Genomic DNA, 21,385 nt, shown 5'->3' with positions numbered 1-21,385 from the left:
TGATGTTGGATGTGTATGTATTTGTAATTGTTTTACCTACCTGCCTTTTGAGTTGACCCTTTTAGCATTATGTAATAACCTTTGTCTCTAGAAATAGTTTTTTTCTTCTTTTTTTTAAGGGCGGAAGGGGCAGAGGGAGACGGAGAGAGAGAATTTCAAGCAGGCTCCACGCCCAGTGCAGAGCCAATGTGGGGCTTGATCTCACAACCCTGAGATCATGACCTGAGCTGAAACCAACAGTCCCATGCTTAACTGATTGAGCCACCCAGGTGCCCCTCTAGAAAGTTTTTAAATTTTTAACATTAAAAAATATTTTTATTCATTTATTTGAGAGAGAACGAGAGAGAGAGTGAGAGCGCAAGAAAGTACAAGCAGGGGGAGTGGCAGAGGAAAAAGGAGAAGCAGGCTCTCTGGGAGTCTGATGCAAGGCTCGATCTCAGAACCCTGGGACCATGACCTGAGCCAAAGGCATATGCTTAACCGACTGAGCCACCCAGGCACCCTAGAGACAGTTTTTCACCTAAAATCTACTTTGTCTAAGTATAACCATTCCTACTTTCTTTTGACTACCAATTGCATTGAATAGCTTCTTCCATCCTTTCACTTTTAGCTTCTGTGTGTTCTTGAATTTAAAGTGGGTTTCTTAGAGACAGCATACATGATTTTTTATTCTCTTGGCTACTCTTTTTTTGTTCCCTTTTATTAAGGAGTTTAGTTTATTTACATCTAAAGTAATTATTGATAGGGTTCATACATATTGTAGAATGTATCAGTACTTTATTTTTATTGGTAAGTAATAGTCCATTGTACAAATATCCATGACAACATTTTGTTTGTTCATTCTCCAGTTGATGGGAATTGGGGTTGTTTTCACTTTTTACACTGTCACTGTTACGAAAAATGCTACATGAACGTTCATATCAAATTTTTTGTGTAGATATATATTTTCATTTCTCTTGAGTAAATATTGTTAAATAACAAAATTCAACCAAGTAAATGTGAAAATTAATTGGTTTTATTAAACAACTCATGAATTAGGCAGCATCCCATCTAGCAAGTTAGACAGGCACTAACTTGTCTGGAATGGAAGGTTTTTATAGATGGAAGGTGGGGGCCAGAAGATTATTAGCAAAAGAAAAGGATTGTTCCAGATTAGGCTGTTTGTGGGGTTGGGGTGGGGAACAACCTCATCTTTCTTTTTTTTTAATAATAAATTTATTTTTTATTGGTGTTCAATTTGCCAACATACAGAATAACACCAGTGCTCATCCCGTCAAGTGCCCCCCTCAGTGCCCGCCACCCAGTCACCCCCACCCCCCGCCCTCCTCCCCTTCCACCACCTCTAGTTTGTTTCCCAGAGTTAGGAGTCTTCATGTTCTGTCTCCCTCATCTTTCTTTGGGGGATGGAGAGGATCCAGGTGACAGGCTCATTGGTGCTGACAGAAAATTTTTCCTCACTGACCAGTTAAGCCTGCATTTCTGGAGGAGGTTGAAACTGCAGTTAGAATGTGTGGAAAGCCCAGATTTGGGAACTTGGTTTAAGTGATCCTATTTTGAGCCTATGGTTTTCTCTTAACAATTCCCCCCTTTAATCAGGCTCTTAGTTTAACTGAAAGTTGTGATCAAATATGAAGGCATTGATGCCACTCTCAGCTGGGGCTTTCGCAGATCACAGAATTTTGTGCTCCTCTGTGTGGTATTCCTAGGTCATGCCGTTTTTTACTTAGCCTCTGTGATATTCATAGGTCACAGCTTCTGGTTCACATTCTTTGAGTTGGTTATTTTCCTCATTCCAGTCTTAGGGAGATCATTTGCTTGGTTGGTTAGTGGCTGCAAACATACATTTAAAAAGCATTTTAAAAAACGTGCCAGGGAGATTATTATGATTACTATAAGCAGAATAATTCCCAGGTACTTCCCAATAGTTTGAGAATTCCCAACACTTTGGAGCCATCCAATCAAAATAAAAAAAGTCAAAGTCAAAAGACCCTGTGGAAGCAGTCACCCTTTTAAGCCAAGCAGTTTGTACTTATGTAATTGGGTTTTAGCTTCCTCAAAAAGGTTAATCCAGGCATAGCAGGTGGTTTGAACACAGCATAGACACTTCCTTGCTCAGCTAAAAGATAAGCAAAAGCTAATCTATTATTAAGGACAAATTTGGCCTGAGAGTCTACACATTTTTGTTGGGCTGCTATTGTTTTAGCAGATTTTGTAATAAAATAAAAAGTTTACCTTTAATTATAACCTTATTTACATTTATCTTTAATCAAGAAAATAGGGCCTTGCCAAAAGAAGTGTCCATTTTAACTCAACAATGTGAATTTAGGGAAATGACTGATGACATGTCTTATTTTGCTTGTGAAAAGTTAGGGGTACAATGAAGTTTATTTTTTTTATTTTTTAAGCCTGAAATAAGAGAGGTTGACTCCCCACCTCCCCGTAGCAGTGGCCTGGGAGATACAGATGAGGGTGCCATCCTTCTAGGACAGTGCCATAGTAAAGAAAAGGAAAAGAAGGAGAAAGAGTTTTATGGTCAAGTGTGAAGACATGATCTGCCATCTATGTCAGCTACTTCTCTTCCACCTTAATCTGACTTACAGGTCTAGTTAGCAAGGATGCAACAGGAAGTTGCTCTGATCATAGAGCTGAAAGTTATCAGCAAAAGGGAGAAGGGGAAGGAATGTGTTTTGTTTTGCCAAGAAGACATCCAATTAAGTGTTGCATTTTATAGCCCTATGCAAGCTGCGTCTCACTTGATAGCCCCTTACATGAGCTAGTTTGAGCCAGATCAGTGGAACTGAGGACCTGCGTAGAAGGCCCCCTGGGTTGTCCTAAGTTGCCTCTAACGCATTATAATACAAGATCACCTCCTAGGGACAGAGTTTTCTGCCACTTTTTGAATTTATGATGTGTTGGGGAATAAGAATTCCTGTCCCATTCAAGGTCCTTCTAGCTGGCTAAGGATCCATTTGACATGAGACAGATTATCAAGAGGAAATCAAATATAATAGTGTACACATGGGGAACACAGAAACATGGAAATTCCAAAGACAATCAGGAAAAATGATGTATATATGTCATCTAGAGTTAAGGAGAAGTGGGTAGTGGTCTTGGACTTTAGAGGAAACGAATACAGTTTACAGGAAGATGAAAAAGAGTAAATATTTGGTAAATAGATGTTTGCTGGGCCACTCAAACAATGAGGCAAAGAGACTGTGATCCAAGTGGCCTTGCTAGGTTCCCTCTGTCTACCATACCTAGTTCATAGTGTAATGTTAGCAATGGTGATAGTTCTCTTCCGGAGCAGGTCCTCTATCTAAATTCTAAAATTCTTTTTAGGCAGTTGAGGGGGAAGTAAAGAGCTTTTTCTGAAACTACCGAGTTATGAATGCTTTTATAACTCAAAATATTCTTGTGCCAAAGTGGCCCATGTTGAGGTGGCCTGCCCTTGGCCCCTAAAGAGCTATGTACTGGCATGTTGACATGGTAGGTATACCCAACTGAACTGAAATGCTTATTCAAGCTCCCTGCCTTGGCCCCTAATACACCAAATAAAAGCTTTCCATATTAACCCTTTGGAGAGAGAGGGCTTTGGGAGATATCTGTTTCATTACTTATAACAGGGAATAAAAAATTCCTTGCTTTCAATACTTCTTTAGGTCATGTCATGTTCAATTTGGTGCACCCCCAGCAGTGAACACCTTGAGTTTGAAGAGACTTCTAGCCTCTTTTTGTTTTGTAGCAGTGTCTGTAGTCAGGGAGCATTTGGTTAGGATCCTTTTAATGGCATGAGGGCTGTCTTTCTCTGATCATGTTTTAGATACCAAATCACCAGGTTCTAGACTGTCATCAACAGGTTTTTTTGAATTAGGATCCAGGAGATCTTCTTTCAGTTGTTGATAGGTTTGAGCATAAAACTTGGGGATTTATCGTAGTGGTCACACTAGTGTAACCTAACTCCACTCAAATGGGCTCAGGAGGTAGCCTATCTTTAATTAATTAACTTATTAATTTTTTTTATTTTTTAAAGATTTTATTTATTTGAGAGAGAGTGCACATGCATGAGAGCACTAGCAGGGAGAGAGGCAGAAGGAGAGGGAGAAGCAGACTCCCCGCTGAGTGCAGAGCCTGACATGAGGCATGATCTATCTTATCATGACCATCATGAGCTGAGACAGAGTCAGATGCTTAACCAACTGAGCCACCCAGGCACCCCAATAGATAAAATCTTAAAAAAATATAAAATAAAAATTGGACTGTATTATCATGAGTTATGAGTTCTTTGTGTATCCTGGATGCAAGTCCTTTATGAAATAATTGAGATGCAAGTTTTTCTCCCAATCTGTACTGTCTTTTCATTTTCTTAACAGTGTCTTTTGAAGTGTAAATTCTAAGTGTGATGGCATTTGTAGCTTTTTGGCAAAATTTTATTAGGTTGAGGAAATTCCCTTCTTTCCCGAATTTGTTGAGGATTTTTGTCAAGAATGAGTGTTGATTTTATAAAATGCTTTTTCTGAAATTATTAAGAAGGTCAGTTCGTTTTAGTCCTTTATTCAATTGAAGTGGTGCAGGATATTGCTTTTCCCTGTTAAAGTGACTTTGTATTCCTAGGATAGATTGCTCTTGGTCATGTTAAATAATCATTACAGTTTTTTTTCTTAAAAAGATTTTAGTTATCTGAGAGAGTGAGATTGCATATGTGTGGGGTGGAGAGGGACAGAGGGAGAAGAGAATCTTAAGCAGACTCCACGCAGAGCATGGGGCCCCAATGGGAGCTCAATCGCAGGACCCTGCAATCACCATCTGAGCTGAAACCAAGAGTCAAACACTCAACCGTCTGCGCTATCCAGGTGCCCCTATAATCCTTTTTATATGTTGCTGGTTTCAGTTTGCTAATGTAAAAGATTTTTACGTTTATATTCATGAGAGATGATGGTCTGCAGTTTTGTGTGGCAGTTTTGTCTGGCTCTAGAATTAGAGTCATACTGGCCTCACTGAATCCTCTATTTTTTTAAGAGTATGTGTAGAACTGGTTTTCTTTCTTCCTCAAAAAATTGACAGAATTCACCAGGCCCTTCTATTTTTGCTTCCTCACCTTTTGATAGTTTACTGTCATACACTTGAGTGGTATTTTAGTTGCCTGTTCCTTCCTCTATGTTAAGCCGCCATGAGAGCACTGTCCCTGTCTCCAGTACTCAGCACAGTGCCTGGCTTGATGAGCCAGGGGACCAGTACATGTTTGTGATGTTTCTTGTCAATGGCAACATGGAGTAACTAAGTGGCAGGGTGGTAGAGGTTTATGTGTTACAATGGGCTAGTCTTCTGTTAGTGCCAATGACATTTAGCAATTTTAAATATTTAAGGATGTTGAAACAACGTTTTACGAATGTGCTGTGCATTCAAAGGACTAGCCATAGATTTTTTTTCTTTTTTTTAGACAGGGACAGGGAGAGAGAGAGTGCATAGGATTGGAGGGGCAGAGGTAAAGGGAGAGAGAGAATCCCAAGTGCGCATGGAGCCCAACACGGGAGTCGATCTCACAACTCTGAGATCACGACCTGAGCTAAAATCAAGAGTCGGACGCTTACCTGACTGAACCACCCAGGAGCCCCGTAAGCATACCTTTTTAAACAGTGTTCTACAAAGAGTAGGTTTTCAGATGATACAGAATGAGTTTGGGGTTGGGTAAGTTAGTTATAAGGCTACAGAATAAAAAATGTGCAGCTTCACTGAGTGTTAATTTTACAAAAAGATTGTGGGGAAATAGTAAATAAAAATGGTCCTATTAAGGAGCAAATGTAAAATTTTAAGAGAAAATATTGTTTGCAGTGGCCTTTAAGATCTCCAGGTTCCCCATTCGTTCTTTTCCTTTGTCCTTTTCTTGGGTGGAAAAATTTGAAAAGAAAGAGCTAGGTGAGTCTGAATCCCAGTTCTAGTACTTAGCAGCTGTGTAATCTTGCGTTTACCCCCTAGGCTCAGTGTTTTGATTCACAATATGAGTATGATAGATTCTGTCAGTTTTAAGAGAGAGATGAGAGAACTTGTGGGAAAGTATGCAGAAGTGTTTAGTAGATAGCAAGTGATGGTAAATTCTTCACAAGCAAGGGCATTTTGGATCTGGGTTAGGAAGGTATTTAGATGGGGCAGTGTAGAGTTGGCCGGGAACTAACAGAACATGGGCAGTAAGTGTAGACAGCAGGGGCAGGTTGTCCTGTCCTGCACCAGCTCTACAGAAGCACCGGTGTTGAGGCCGTATTATCCACACCACCTTCATCTTTCAAGATCTCCACTCTGTTGAAGGCAGAGATGGGAGAAGTTGGGAGTACTATGGGTTGTTGACAAGATCCATTCACAAGGGTGGTTTGAATGGGAGGTGGTTCTCATTAAAGTCTGGGGGCATGAATGGGGCATCCTTCTTCTGGAAGATTCATGGATAATGTTTAGGCAGCTATTAAGAGATGGCTGGGTCCAGCACTTCAGTTTCTCTGGAAGGATTATGTGCTATTCCCTGTCAATGGCAAGGGAGGCCATGCAGGCTTTGCCTTGGCTTTCAATAGATCCCACCTCTTCATCTGGTCTCTCCCTCACCTCAAAATATTTCTCTCTTTCCCATTAGGGCCCTGACTTCCTACAGGAAGACAAGGAGCAGCTTCACCCTCTACTGTTGAGAAAGAGCATGCTTTCCTTTGGATCTACCTTTTTGTCTTTCAAGATCCAGGGTCGGCAAACTTTGTAAAAAGCCAGATGGTAAATATTTAGTTCTTTTGTGGGCCAATGAGCAAAATCAGGAATATTTCTACAAATTTTTTGCCAAATTTAAAATTTTCCTTATAGACACTGAAATTTGAATTTTATGTTTTGTGGGTCATGTAATAGTCTTAATTTTTCCACTCATTAAAAAATGTAAAAACCATTCTTAGCTTGCTAGCCGTACAGATGGCGAGCTGAATTTGGCCTGCAGGCATTAGTTATCTGACCTTTGTTCAGGAGCCTAACCTGGAAGAACGTAAATCCCCAGAACTTGTGATATTAAGTGTCCTGCAGTTGAAGATGCTCTGATTCACTCACTCATTTACTAGAACGAATGGGAAGAGGTAGCAAGCATGGGAAAGAAGAGCAACATAGGACTGCCCATACTTGAAGCTATTTCCCCTAACCAGGTAGTGATGTCTGATTCCAAACAACTCACCAGAGCAGTGTCTCCTGAGCTTGCTTTATGATCAGAATCACCTGGCTTCCTGCTAAAACTAGAGTCCCAGACCAGAGATGCTGATGCAGGTGGCTCCTGGGCAGGATCTGTAGTGATTCTGGGGATCAGGTTAGCCACGTGCTTGGGGGCGGCTGTTAAAGAGAGCAAAGGAAGGCTCCAAAGCTCTGCTTCGGAAAGTGTGCCCCCCGGCTGGGCAGCATCAGCAGCACTCACACACTTGCTAGGCATACAGATTCTCTACTCACCCCAGACCTACTGAATCAGAAACTCCGGGGTGGGGGTTGGCAATCTGGTGTTTATTAAGCCAGGTGATTCTGATGCCTAGACTTGATCTCTAAAATTGAGAACCACCGCATCACTACTAGCATCTGGAGAAGTGATTAAGCACCCACCTGAGCACTAAAGTCGGAGGCATCATGAAACCGCTTTGTTCTCAGAATGCGAAGTTGATGGGTGGGTGGAGCCAAAGGTATTGATTTCTACAAGGAAGATCTGGAAATGGTATTTGACATTAGCCGTCAGAAAGTGAAAGGATGCCTTTCTATAAGTAGGGGGAGCATCATAGGTCCTAGAGATAGAACATGACGCCGGATGGCACGACCGTGGCGTTTTAGCTCTTTGCACATGTGATCATGGTGTTTGCTGACTTGCACACCAGCAGGTATTCCAAAGGCGTCATGACCTTCACTCTGTTGTTTTTCCTCGGTCCAATAGGAGACCTTTGTCCTGGGCCTGCCAGGTGAGACTCTGGGAGCTTCCTGACCTCACAAGCGGCCCTTGTGACATCACTCCACCCCGAGGTGCCGCTCCCGTCCCTGGTGACGTCACAGAGGCCCCGCAGGTCCCGGGGCAGCTGCTCCAGGCGCGTGGGTCGGCGCCTGCAGAGGCCAGGGCAGCGCGCGCAGGGGGAGGTCACCCGGGCTGGCGCGCAGTCCGCGCTCACTGCTGCTCTTGTGCAAGGCCAGCTCCCGGAAGGGAACACATGACCGGCCTTTGCAAAAGGGCCACTTAAGTTTGCTTTGGAGGAACTATTCGGAGCACTTGCCAAGGCCCTCGAGACTGGTGCACCCGGGAGAGGAGTGTGGGGCCCAGGAGGCGGCGGCTGCAGGGGATGCTCTGCGCGGACATCCAGGCGGCGGGATGGCCCCGCTGAAGAGGAAGTGCATCTGTGACCTGTGCACCTGCGGGTAAGGGGGCCGCGCCCTGGCCCAGGACCCAGGCGCCTGGCTTTTCAGATCCTGAGAGCTGGGCTGAGCCCCCAGCCCATGCTGCGTGATGTAGAAGCACCCCGGTGGGGTCGCCCATTTGTCAACCCTTCTTAGGCTGCAATTTTGGCAGCTAGAGTTTAGTGCAGCCGTGTTGACTCCGTCTGGGTGAGCAGGTCTGTATCCTCAGGACTGTAAATGTGCTCCTTCACCCGGAGCTGCAACAGAGGTTGAAAACCCACCAGGCCCCACCTGTGTGTCCTTCTTTCCTTGCAGCCCAGAAAGGGTCAAAGATAGAAACCCTTGGCCAGGTTGGGAGGCATCTGGCTGCTTTGGTTGGACTCATTTGGAAGGGGATAGAATGGGGCAGAGGAGTCCTTTACTATAACAGACTTCCTCTGAGTGAAATCACTGCCACTTTGTCAGAGAAACATAAGGTATTTAGAAAACCTGTTTCCCACTGGTGCAGAGTTGAACAAGAAGAAGGAAGGGAAATCATTTTGGCACTCTCCTGCTGGCCAGTTCCCTTTAAGGACCAATCCTGGGTGAAGTTCCACAAAGGCAGGTGGTCCCAGGGAGGACCTGAGAGCTTCCCTTAACCTTCTGTGGCTGACCCCTCCTGTGTTTCAAGGGATCTGGCCTGTTCCTTCCACTTGCTTCCCGGACGCAGCTGATAAAAGGCTAGGCCTAGGGCCGGTTCTCCTGGGCTGTGGCTAACGGCGGGATCTTAGCCAGGTGGCTGAACTCCTCTAGGATCCTTAGAGGAGGATTAAATGAGATGACTTGTATGAGTCTCCTGCTACTAGACTCACTTGATCTAGTGTCACATCTTGAAATACCAGAAAGTGCTTGCCCGCTGCAGAGTGCTACATGAATTTGGAGAGGGCTCTGGTAGTGGGGAGAATTAAGGGGAACTCTAAGGACAGGGTTTGAAACCTTCCACATCTCTGGAATCACTAGATGGTCCTCAATTTTGGCTGCTCGTGAGTGTCCCCTGGGGAGCTTGAACACTAGATCAATTGCCCAAGCTGTTAAGCCATCCTCCCTGAGGGTGGGCCCCACGGGCAGTCTTCAGGGAATTCCAATCATTTCTGGGACTGGGAAACACTGATCTGGATCACATCTGTGCATGAGCCTTGCTTGGAAGCATCGTTAGGTGGGACGAGAGCAGTATTTTAGTCTAGGGCTACTTTTGCACATGCCTGAGGCAAAGTCTCTATGGCTCCCCCTCCTCTGGGGGCCCTTGACATCACCCTCCTGCCTCGTCTTGAGGTAGTGAGATCTTCAGGTAGGATTCTTACTGGGGTCTAATGTGCAATGTTGTGGGCATAGGGAATGAAGGTTTATTTTCCTTCTTTGCACAGTACCTCATTGGTTAGGAAGGCAGGAATACTTCTCTAAGAGGTGCAAAGTGCATGCAGTGAGAAGTCTCCCCGTCCCATCCCTGTTGGAGAAGTGCTTCTCTGGATGGTGCTGATGACTCTGTGCTTCTTTTATCCCTGCCAGGGGGCTGTTTGCCATCTGGGGCGGAGTCTGTCCTTGGTTCTCTGCTTCCTCCTCATCCTGTGTCTACCCCTCCACTCTATGGTTTCAGTTGGGGTCTCTTGTCTGCCTCCTGTCTTTCAGTCCCTCTGCTTTTTCCTGTCTTATTTCACTTTGCAGAGTTCTTGTTGACTTACCTGGCTAGCTCATTAACTTCAGTCCTTGAGCATTCCCTGTTGCTCCATTGTCCCAGTATCTGCCCCATTAATGGTGTCAGCAACCTTCCATTTACCCTGGATTGAAAAAATTGGAATCTTCTTCCTCATCCCCAACATTTCATCATTTCCAAAGTCTGGTTTCCTTGTCCTTTGTGGTCTTTAATTGGTCCCTTCTTTTTCTTCCCATTGTTCCCTCCTTGGGTCTCCCATTTTTATGTTTGGAAACTGATCCTGACACACCTTCTCACTTTGTCTTCCATGATTGCCTTACATAAAACCACTCCTCGAATTGGATAGAGCTTCCTGACATTTCCTGAATGGACTTCATGGCCTCCTGCCTCTGTTTCTTGCCCTAGCCTGCCCTCCTCCAAATGCCTGTGTCCCTTCTTCTGGCTGTGTGGCCTTTTATTTATTTATTTTTATTTTATTTTATTTTTTTGTGTGGCCTTTTAAAGTCCTATTTTGGTTGCAAGTCTCCATTAACCCAGCCCTGTAGCTCCTGATCTTGGTTTTAGTTATATGTCTGAATGCTTTATCCCTACTCATTTGATTGTATATACCTGGGAAGCAGAGACCATGTTTACTTTTTGTGTGTGCTATATAATATTAACACAACATTCTCCATTTGATGGTCAAAACATAGCTGTTTCGAGTGACATGATTTTTTGTTTGTTTGTTTGTTTGGATATGCTGAAATGGACCAGGAAGACAAAATCTATAGCTGTGCTGTCCAGTAGGGAAGCCACTAGTCACATGTATACTTTCACCAAAATTAATGAAATAAAATGAAAACTTCAGTTCCTCATTGCACTAGCATAATCTCAAGTGCTCAGTAGCTACCTGTGTGTTGTGGCTACTTTACTGGACAATGCAGATGGGGGTCCTTTTCATCCTTGCAGAAAGTTCTTGGACAGTATTGATGGAACCTCATTATTTGGAAGTCCTCATCCTCCTCACCACCAATTAAATCTGCTCAGAGGTGGGTTGGGATGAAATGAGAGGAATTTTCTAGGTGTTCTCTAAGCTCTAGATTTGATAATTTTTGACTTCCAGCCTGGAGTGATGGGAAAAAATCATGAGAAATCTGGAGGAAAAATGTGTGTGAAGAACAATTCTAGTTGCCGGAGGAGAGAGAGTCTTTAAGTGGGAGAGGAAGACTGGGGTTTCTGACGGAGTCATTTGGTTTCTCTGGGCTCCTATTCTTCCAATTCTTCTGCTTCTCCTCCTCCTCTTCTTTTTTTAAAGACTTACTTATTTGAGAGAGCAAGTGCGTGTGAGAGAGCATGAGCTGGGTGAGGCGCAGAGGGAGAAACAGACTCCCCGCTGAGCAGGGAGCCCAACACGAGGCTCAATCCCGGGGTTCTGGGATCATGACCTGAGCTGAAGGCAGACACCCAACTGACTGAGCCACCCAGACACCCTCCTCCAATTCTTTAAACCAGACTTAGTGAGGTTCTTGTACAGCTAGGGAGGCCCACACCTCTCCTTCCTCTCCCACTTCATCTTCTCCCAAAGACTAGGTTTATGCAGAGAGTTAATTCTTCTTTCAACTGAAATTTCTGAAGACGTGGTTCTTGTTAGTGGGGAGGCTTGAGATGCACAGGGAGCTGGAGAGGAAGGCTTCCTTGCTGCAGGAGCAGCTGTCAGAGGCTCTGGGCGTGGACAGAGCTCTTGAACAAGTTCTTCCTCTTGGCCACAAGATGGCAGCCTTCTCCCAACCAACTTCCACAGCTCCTTCAACCAGAGACCAGCCTAAAAAGGAAAACGAAACCTTGGAGCTTTGGGTTTTCCTTTAATTTTTTATAGATTTACCATATTGTCTTCTAAAATGAGCAGTTAGATTTTAGGGCCAACAGAGCTCAGGAAGTGGTATACCTTGAGGAGTAGATCACAGATTACAAAGTGATTGTGTTTCAAATATCTAAATCTAAAAATTCTAACCACTCAAAAAAAAAAAAAAAATCTTAATGAGCCTTGCTGGGTTTAACAAAGCAGACCTATTTTACTGTATCAAGCTCAAGGCTCTCCACAACAGTCTGCTTGATAGTCAAAATCTGGCAATTGGAATTATTACCCTGAAATTGTATTTTCTTTTCAATACCATCAGTCCCAAATAAATCAAACTGTTGATGAGTTGAAGAAATACAGTAAGGTGAGGAGTTAACATTTTTTCCCCCATCATCCTACAACTTAATTATGCGGACAACAAAGCTCTATTGGGATTGGAGTGATTTTGTATATGAGAGAATAGTATTTCCAATTACATCTGAGTATCGCCAGCGTTTCATGTTATGGAAAAGATGCTACTCTTTACCACCTTACATTTATATAGTGTTTAAAAATTGTAAAAGCACTTTCTCATAAATTATTATCTTTCTAGGGGTCCCTCTACGAGGGAAGTATTGCTTAGTTTGGAAGTTAGATTCCCCGATCTTAGCTTCTGTTCTCCCTGTGGATGCTTTTGGTTTACTGAGCTATGCTCATTCCAAATTATTAAATTTGAAACTGGAGTTGGGGAGGGCTGCAGATGAAGTAAAATGTCAGCTTTTTAAGATTGAATGGGATCTTAATGGTTACTAGCTCTTTTATTTTACAGATAACACAACTGAAGTCTTGCGATTCATCTTAATGAACCAGAACACATTTTGTTGAGTTTTAGACACAATTTAGGTCAATTAAATTTTATTTATCTAGTGTGTATCAGACAGTGTAATAGATATTACAGTTCACAGGGGTGTTCAGCAGTTGAGCATCTGCCTTTGGCTCAGGGCGTTGATCCCAGGATCTGGGATCGAGTCCCCACATCAGGCTCCTTGCAGGGAGCCTGCTTCTCCCTCTGCCTGTGTCCCTGCCTGTGTCCCTGCCTGTGTCCCTGCCTGTGTCCCTGCCTGTGTCTCTGCCTGTGTCTCTGTGTCTCTCATGAATAAATAAATAAAATCTTAAAAAAAAAAGATATTACAGTTCACAGGCCATGGTCTGTTTTCAAGTCACACACTGACACACACACACACACATATATATATAAGAGAGGGAGTGTGTGCGCCTGAGTGTGGAGACCGGAGGAGGGGCAGAGGGAGAGAGAGAGATTCTCAAGCTTGGGTGTGGAACCTGATGCAGGACTCCATCTCACTACCCTAAGATTGTGACCTAAGCAAAAGCCAAGAGCCAGACACTCAAGTACCCCCAGGTCCCCCTCACATTGGGCTATTCTTGACTACAGATTGTAGTATGAAGGCTCCTGTAGAGTTGAGAAATGTTATCTGATATAAAAAGGGTGTAATTCTTAAAGCCATTTAGTCAAGTAATAAAAATAGCGAATCTCTCTCCTGAGATTAAAATGTAATAACGTTTTTTTTCTGAAATTCATGTTAAAAAAAGTTAATCAAGGGGTTGATATAGCTTGCTTTTATATCTGATTATTTTATGGCTTGCCGTGTGCTATTTTAAAAACTTTGTGCAATCTTGCAGAAAATTCCAGGACTGGGTAATGTATCAGGAAATATTTATGTAGCATTGGTAGTATGTGCAGCATTTCATAAAAAAGGTAGTCCCGTAGAGGACTTGTGAGTTGTTGAAAAGGATGTGGATTTGGCCCTTTCACAGAGCTTGGGGAGGAAGGGGATCTCAGGGGCAGTCATGTATCTGCAACTTAACTCAGTTATGTTAACCAGGGAGGAACTTGTTATTTTAATTTTGGAAAATATTTTCTTCACATTGATGGAAATTTCCTTAACCTTAGATTTTATTTTCTTAGAGTCTCTGTTACAAATTAAGAGGAAGGAAAAAAAAATCAAGGAATTGGTTTGATATTACATGTTTCAAGAAGAATTCTTGTTTTTAATTTAAATAAAATTGACTTCATAAATTCTGATTAAGAAAAAAAGGACAAAGAGCAGCTTTTAATAGATGCTTGCTGGTGACTTTTTATCTTTGGCAGAATCCAGATAGAGGAGCCAAGGTGGGGGGGGGGGGGCGGAGAAGAAAAACCTCTTTAACGTTGCTCTAGCATTGAATTATTTTTATTATAGAATTTATGTGCTTTTCATGTAATATGCTCTTTAAAAAGTATGGCATCTTTGTGGTATCAGAATTAATGTTTAATCATCAAAATACAGCTTTTATCTTATGAGTATAATTATGTATAATGAGTCAAATTTCTGATAGGAAATTAGAGCGCAACTTCATAGTAATTCAAATTACAGCAGTTAAAACGATCTACTCAGTCTTACAGTCTACAAATGGATCAGTTTAGAGTTTCGAGTACCCCTGCTCTAATTCCATCTGCTTTGGGCAGTTTTAGACTCCCTTCCCTTTATTGATATTTTGGACTGACCTTCTGATTTATAGTTCATTCATTTAGATGACCTCTCTCCTGGGGCGAAGAGTAGCTAAGCTTCCAATAAGACCAATAAAATAAGTGCTGTAGGATTTCAGAGAGGGGAGAGCTCCCTTTGAGAAGGAGTAGCAGGGGAGGCTGTAGGAAGAGGAAATTACTTGCCCAGGGCATTGGGAAAGCGTTACTTAGTTTCAAGCCCTGGTCCTGCCACTTTGAGCTTGTGCAGGTAGTTTAATCTATGTGTAAAATAGGGATGATGACAACGCCTTATTTGTAGGGTAGGTGTGAGGACTAGTGGGGAGGAGAGCACATACAAGCACTTAGGAGCTCTGAAGGAAAGCTTTGGGGGCAGGACTGTCTATACCAGCTGCAGGGGCATGGCGGCATAGAGATGTGGAATATATCCTATCCACACGCACACTGAAGCCTTGAGAGGGAGGTCATGCCAGAAGCTCCATGGAAGTAATTGCACAGGCCTCCTAAATGTCTAAGAATGTGACCTGGGGCAGCAAGGCAGTCACCGATGGATTTGAGCAGGTGAATAACATAGATAAAACCTTTTTCTCAAAAGAGCAACATCCCTTCTCTCTCCTCCCTGGCGTCTTCGTCTTAAATACCCAATATCTGAAAGTCTGCTGTTTGGTTAAAACTCCCAAATAGGGGCAACCTGGGTGGCTCAGCGGTTTAGTGCTGCCTTCAACCCGGGGCGTAATCCTAGAGACCTGGGATCGAGTCCCATGTCAGGCTCCCTGCATGGAGCCCGCTTCTCCCTCTGCCTGTGTCTCTGCCTCTCTCTCTCTTTATTCATATTTCTCATGAATAAATAAATCTTAAAAAACCCCAAAAACTCCCAAATAGATTTGTAGTTTGCTAATATTTCCTTCAAGGTATCTTCATTCGATTCTTGTCATTTTTCTTTATTCAACAACGTGCTGATGGTTTACTCTGAGTGGGAGGCAGCTGAGTGTAGGAGTTAGGAGCACAGGTCCTGAACCAGACCACCTGGGTTCAAATCCCAGCCTTTGTTCTCCCCAGCTGTGTCTTGTGGGGTCATTTTACTGCAGAGTCTTACCTTCTGTGTGCCCCTTTGTTCCCCCTGATCTGTAAAATGAAGATAATAGACCCTCATGGCGTTCTTGTGCGGTTGGAGTCAGTACCAAATACACAAATAGAATAGTGCCTGGCAGAGGCAGTAAGGCATAGATAAAAGTTATTAAATCACCACAAAGATGCCGGTCTGCGCTCTAGATAATGAGGTCCTGGGAGGAGAGAGCTTGAACACTAGGGAGGGGTATTAATTCTGTTTATTAACTGGCAGGTAATGAAAAATGCTCTGCAGAGAATTCAGACAGGGTGATGTGCTTAAGTGCTTGGGGAATTTGATTAAATTCGGAGGAGAGACATGGTTTGCATTAGACCATCTGCTCCTTACACAAGTGGGAAGGCCCTCTGCCTTCTCAGGGATGCCTCCACTTTAGTCAAGCAATGGTTCTACTTCTCAAGTTCAGACCTTAACATTAAGGTAATGTTTCTAATTCAGTTCAGAGCTTCCAAGTCTTCGGGTGCCTAAGGCATTAAAGGCATCCTCACTGCCTAGCATATATTACTGTTCCATTCTATCCTCTTCCTTCCTGGTTCCTGCAAAATGACTTTGAAGCATCTGTGATGGTCCTTCCCTCTTATTTTTTTTTTTTTTTATTTATGATAGTCACACAGAGAGAGAGAGGCAGAGACACAGGCAGAGGGAGAAGCAGGCTCCATGCACCGGGAGCCTGACGTGGGATTCGATCCCAGGTCTCCAGGATCGCGCCCTGGGCCAAAGGCAGATGCTAAACCGCTGTGCCACCCAGGGATCCCTGGTCCTTCCCTCTTAAAGGGAGGCTGCCAAGTTAGCCACATACCCAGAATGTATGGATCTGTTTGGGTCTCCAGAATATCCCAAAGCCACTCATTCTAATGTTAACAAATTGAGTTAGTGATGTAAGGAAAAAGTTAAATTTCTGCCTGTGCTGTTCAGTTATTTAATTTTAGAAGCCTTGTCCTGTATGTGATTATTAAAAAAAATCGACCCTTTTCCTCCTTGCTGTCCATTTTTTTTCTTTAAGGTAGGATGTATTTCAACTCTGTTCTTCAGATACAGACAATCTATATAATATCTGAATAAGAGCTCAAAATGGAAAGCAGAAGATTAATTGAACATCTTGTTCTCTCTTGCCTCAAATGAATAATGTCTGGGAAAGAACGTGGGACAAGGAGTTAGAATGTTTGAATTCTGGTCCTGGTTTTGATTATTAGGTTTGTGACTTCATTTAGGTTCTTTAACATCTATGGACTTTTAGAAATTATTGATCATCGCTTGTCATTTGTTTTTTTGAGAACAGCCATGATGATAGGTATAAGGTGATATCTTGTGGTTTTAGTTTGCATTTCCCTGATGATTAGTGGCATTGAACAGTTTTTCATGTTCCTGCTGCTGTCTATTTAAGTCCTCAGCTCATTTTATTTTATTTTATTTTATTTTTTTCTCAGCTCATTTTAAACTAGAATTCTTAAGTTATAGGAATTCCTTATATTCCTATATTCTATATATAGGAAGTCTATATTCTAGAGATTAACCTATTATCACATACATAGCTTACAAATATTTTCTGCCACTCTGCAGGTTGCCTTGGGAATTGAGAATGCAAAATGGTATAGCCACTATGGAAAACCATATGGGGATTCCATAAAAAATTGAAAATAGAACTACTCCTATGATCAGATAATTCTGGCTCTGGGTATTTATCTAAAGGAATTCATATAAGGATCCTAAAGAGAAATTAACACCCCCTTGTTTATTGCAGCACTACTTCCAATAGCCAAGGTTTGGAAGAAGGCTAAATATCCATTGATGGATGAATAGATAAATATCCTACATACAATGGAAGGAAATTCTGCAATATGACTGCATGGATAAAACCTTAGGACATTCTGCTAAGGAAAATAAGCCAGTCACAGAAAGATATATATGCATGATTCTACTTACCAGAGTTATCTAAAAAGTTCATAAAATTGATGAGTAGAATGGTGGCTGCCAGGGACGGAGGGGAGGGGTTAAGTGGGGAGTTACTAATGAATAGGCCTAAAATTTCAGTTAAGCAAGAGAGTAAGTTCTAGAGCTCTGCTGTACAATATTGTACCTATCAGCAATACTGTATTGTGTGCTGAATTTTAAGAGGGTAGATCTTTTAAGTATTACCACAATATACAGGGAATGGAGTCAATGGTACTGTAATTAGTGTTGAATGGTGGTAGAGGTAGGTACACTTGTGATGAGCATAGCATAACGTATAGACTTGTTGAATCACTATGTTGAATATCTGACACTAATATAACATTGTGCGCCAAGTAGAATTTTAAAAAAAATCTCACAGGCTCTAAATTTTGAAAGAGGATCCCAGTTTTAAGACCTTCATTGCAGGGAGAAATAGGGGAACGCTTGTCAACCAGGGTCCAGGCACTAGCTTATCAACTTCTTAACACACTAATTTACATGCAGGCTTTCTTATGTCCCCGGGTATATCTAAGACTCACCCTTACACAACATTCCAGTAATTGCTTTGTGGTACATGGGGAACAGAGGCCCAGCACTCACAAATAAACTCAAGAAAGAAACCTATAACTTAAATTTGCAAACAGATCAAAGACACATTTGAAAACAAGGGGAGTCAGGCATCTTTGAGCTCGCTAAGTGAACACTTGGAGCAAAGCTTTACCCTCCCGAGTTAAAAAAATTTATGGACAAAAAATTATCATTAAAATTAAATTGTGGCAGACATGCCCAAGGAATATTGTTTATGAATCTTGTGATAGATGAATGTGCGGAGATGCAGCCAGTGGGCAACAGAACAATATTGGGATGGTGGTAATACGAGGAGCTAGTATCATGTTAGAAGCTTAGAGTATAAACAATGGGTGTGTTCATCAGAAGAAATCAACTGCTTCTACATGTCCCCTGTCCATAGTATCTGATTTACTATGATATCAAAATTAGGTCCTGTGCATTTTCATATTGAAGTTTTTGTTAAATAAACTTTTAGAATAGTAAAAACAAAACAAAACAAAAAACAAACAAACAAAAAAACCAAGAGGAGTCAAGATATCCCAAAGAAGTAAGGGTGGGAGGAATGTTGAAGATGTGTCCAGTAGTCATGATGGTGAGTCAGAGGAATAAAATTCTAAGGATCAAAAAGTTCTTACCACAATAAAGTTAAAATAAAAAATTGATGCTCATCAGACAATGAGATAACCCCTATTCTCTGTAATGGAGCTTTCTGAGCCTAGTAATTTTCATCTCCGGTCTCTGAGATCTTCTAGAACCTCTGTTGGTGACCCTAGAGAAGGGAAGGAAAAGTGGAGATGTGTTGCAGGGGTGAGGAAGGATAGGTGTTCTATTGATTTTTTTTTTTTTCCAAAAATATTGAATGGGTAGTTAGAATGAATGTCTGTCTTAGGCCTCCTAGATTCTTGGGGACTTGGCTGATCCAGTTTCCTCTTGCTGTGCTGAATTTCTCTGCACATCAGCTGTGTGTGGCTGCCCTAGTTCTAACTTTATGCCACTATTTAGGATAACCAAAGAGACTAATATACTATTTTCAAATTTCAAAAGGAAGAGGGGAGCCTATGATGTGGTTCCCCTGGCAGCTAGGGTCCTTTGCCTTGGCTGAGTCAGCTGAGATCTGGAGTCATGAGGTTCCACAGTACAGACTGAGCAGGTGGGGAGGGGGTTATTTGGAATAATAGGAGTTTGGGTAGAAAAAAAATTAGAAGAAGAAACAAAAACAGATATTTGGGGCCCCTTGAGGACTCTTGCCAAGATATTCTTATAGCTGAAGTTCATGAATGATGGATTTGGTGATAATGTAACTAGGTAGATTCCAGCTCCTTGAACAAGTTTGCCCATAGAGCCATCAGTTGATTGGCTTTTTGCCTGCTTGGAACAACATCACTAGCACCATGACACTGGACCCCACCATTAACTTTGTCTTGTTCAATGTTTTTAGCAAAACTTGGATGAAGATGTAGAAGTCCTCCTTATCAAATATACTGAAAACATAAAATGGGAAGAATATAGCAAGTGTGGTAGATGACAGAATCAAGATTCAAAATTATCTTGATAGGCTGGAATGCTGGGCCCCAAACCAAGCTGAAATTTAACAAGAGTAAACATGAAGTTCTACATTGGGATGAAAAATCAATTATACATATTCGTAATGGGAGAAGTTTGTCTTGGCCATAGTTCATGAGAAGGTCTTCGGGTTTTACTTAACCACAATCCTGATGTGATCTGATGATGTGATGTGGCTACTAAGAGACATTAACGTGATTTCGGGCTGAATGGAAGTAGGGTGTCCAGGTCAGAAGAAATAATTATTCATTGAGCTTTGGCTTGGTCATACCACAATGAAGGATGCTTTTCCATTTGAACACTTAATTTTTTTAGAAGGTTTTATTTATTTGAGAGAGCATATAAACTGGGGGAGGGCCAAAGAGAGAGAGAGAGAGACAGACAGACAGACAGACAGACAGGCAGAACCTCAAGCAGTCTCTGAGTGCAGAGCCTGGCTTGGGATTCATTCTTAATGACCCTGAGATCATGACCTGAGCCAAAATCAAAGTTGGACACTTAACTGACTGAGCCACCCAGGTGCCACTGGACACTTCACTTTTTAAAGGCTAACAAGTGACCAGGAGGGCTAGGTTGTGGGGGATGTACTCTGGAAGTGAGGAAAAAATGACAAGATGAGGGGCTGGATAGATAGTTGCCTAGTAACTGAAAGGCTGAATTCTGCAGGGGACGATCTGTACTTGTTATGAGTCAAGAGGGTAGAACTAAGATCACTGAGTGGTCACTTCATGAAAGATGGTGTGAGGTCAATACAAATTAAGAATTCTGCAGCAGGACACTAGAGACTTGAAGTGGACGGCCTTTGGTCCCTGAGCCAGGCATGTGCCTGTTGGGATGCTGTGGAAAGAATTCCTGCATTGGACAGGAGGTTTGACAAAATGATCTCCAGGGTCTCTTTCAACACTGAAAACCCAGATTTCTAAAAAAGGAGAAGAGCATTTATTTTAATATGATGATTGAACTTGAAAGACTATTGCAGAGCAAGGAACTATGGGTGCATGTGATATGAAGGATAAGCTGAGATCCATATGTGCCTGAAAAACCCAGGAAGTTAAGAGGGTTCTAAGGCATTTATAGGTAATGCATTAAGCACATGTGCGGACTCCAGCCTCCCGTCTCCATCCACTGCTCCTACGGAACTGTCTTTTCACTTGGTGCCCCTGCTTTTCTGAGAGCCCTTTAATAGCCTTTGGGTAATGAATAAAAATGCTTCATCTCTTGCTTCCATGACTTTCCCTGATAATGTCCACACGTAGCAGTTTGTGTTTAGGAGGCTTTGGTGGGCTAGCCTGAGATACTAGGCACCACGTGAAGCAATGCTTTTCTGGGAAATGTATTTCACAGTTCCCGCAACCAGTGTATGACTTTTGAAACTGATTCCACTCTAATACAGGGATGACCCATGATGCTCTTTCCTTACAACATTCTACTTCACACCACCTTGGAGCCTTTCTCAACTAGGCTCTGGGCTTGGAAGCCCTACTTGCTGCCAACATGGCAGTTGCTGAAATTCTGACGCTTCCACGAATCAAGGCTTCCTATTTCTCTTCCACTGCTTGCTCTAGAAATGAATTTTATTAAGATGCTTTCTTCTCTAAAAGGAATTTGAGAAATCTTAAATAACATGATACAAGGATGAAAAATCTGGGGCATTGTTTCCGTGTTTTCTTTTTCTTTAACATTTTTTTAAAATTTAAATTCAATTTGCCAACATACAGTATAACATCCAGTGCTCATCCCATCAAGTGCCCTCCTTAGTTCCTGTCA

The 21,385-nt window shown here is 42.3% G+C and overlaps 1 protein-coding gene and 1 long non-coding RNA gene across 3 annotated transcripts in view; one reads left to right on the top strand and one right to left on the bottom strand.

Moving 5' to 3' along the window:
* Positions 1–993: 993 nt before the first annotated feature.
* On the bottom strand, positions 994–7,968 carry LOC111098060. Its single transcript, XR_005366802.1, has 2 exons — positions 7,603–7,968; positions 994–1,830 (listed from the first exon to the last, which is right to left on the bottom strand). It is a non-coding gene; the product is annotated as an uncharacterized LOC111098060 (long non-coding RNA).
* Positions 6,617–21,385, top strand: part of SAXO1 (stabilizer of axonemal microtubules 1) — a 102,306-nt gene continuing 87,537 nt past the window's right edge. Inside the window, exon 1 of one of the 2 annotated variants that reach the window (XM_038552484.1) lies at positions 6,617–6,747. Coding sequence is in view for 1 of the 2 variants with exons in the window: in XM_038552485.1 (XP_038408413.1) it covers positions 8,351–8,397 (47 nt within the window). In the remaining variant the exon portion in view is untranslated. Of the gene's footprint in view, positions 6,748–8,041; positions 8,398–21,385 lie in introns of those variants that run through there. The other variant, XM_038552485.1, reaches the window with a different exon arrangement.

The sequence above is a fragment of the Canis lupus genome, chromosome 11 (genome assembly GCF_011100685.1).
Source record: "Canis lupus familiaris isolate Mischka breed German Shepherd chromosome 11, alternate assembly UU_Cfam_GSD_1.0, whole genome shotgun sequence".
NCBI classification, from domain to species: Eukaryota; Metazoa; Chordata; class Mammalia; order Carnivora; family Canidae; genus Canis; species Canis lupus.
The sequence above is the reverse complement of the archived record's forward strand: the minus strand, read 5'-3'. Positions and strand labels throughout refer to the sequence as shown.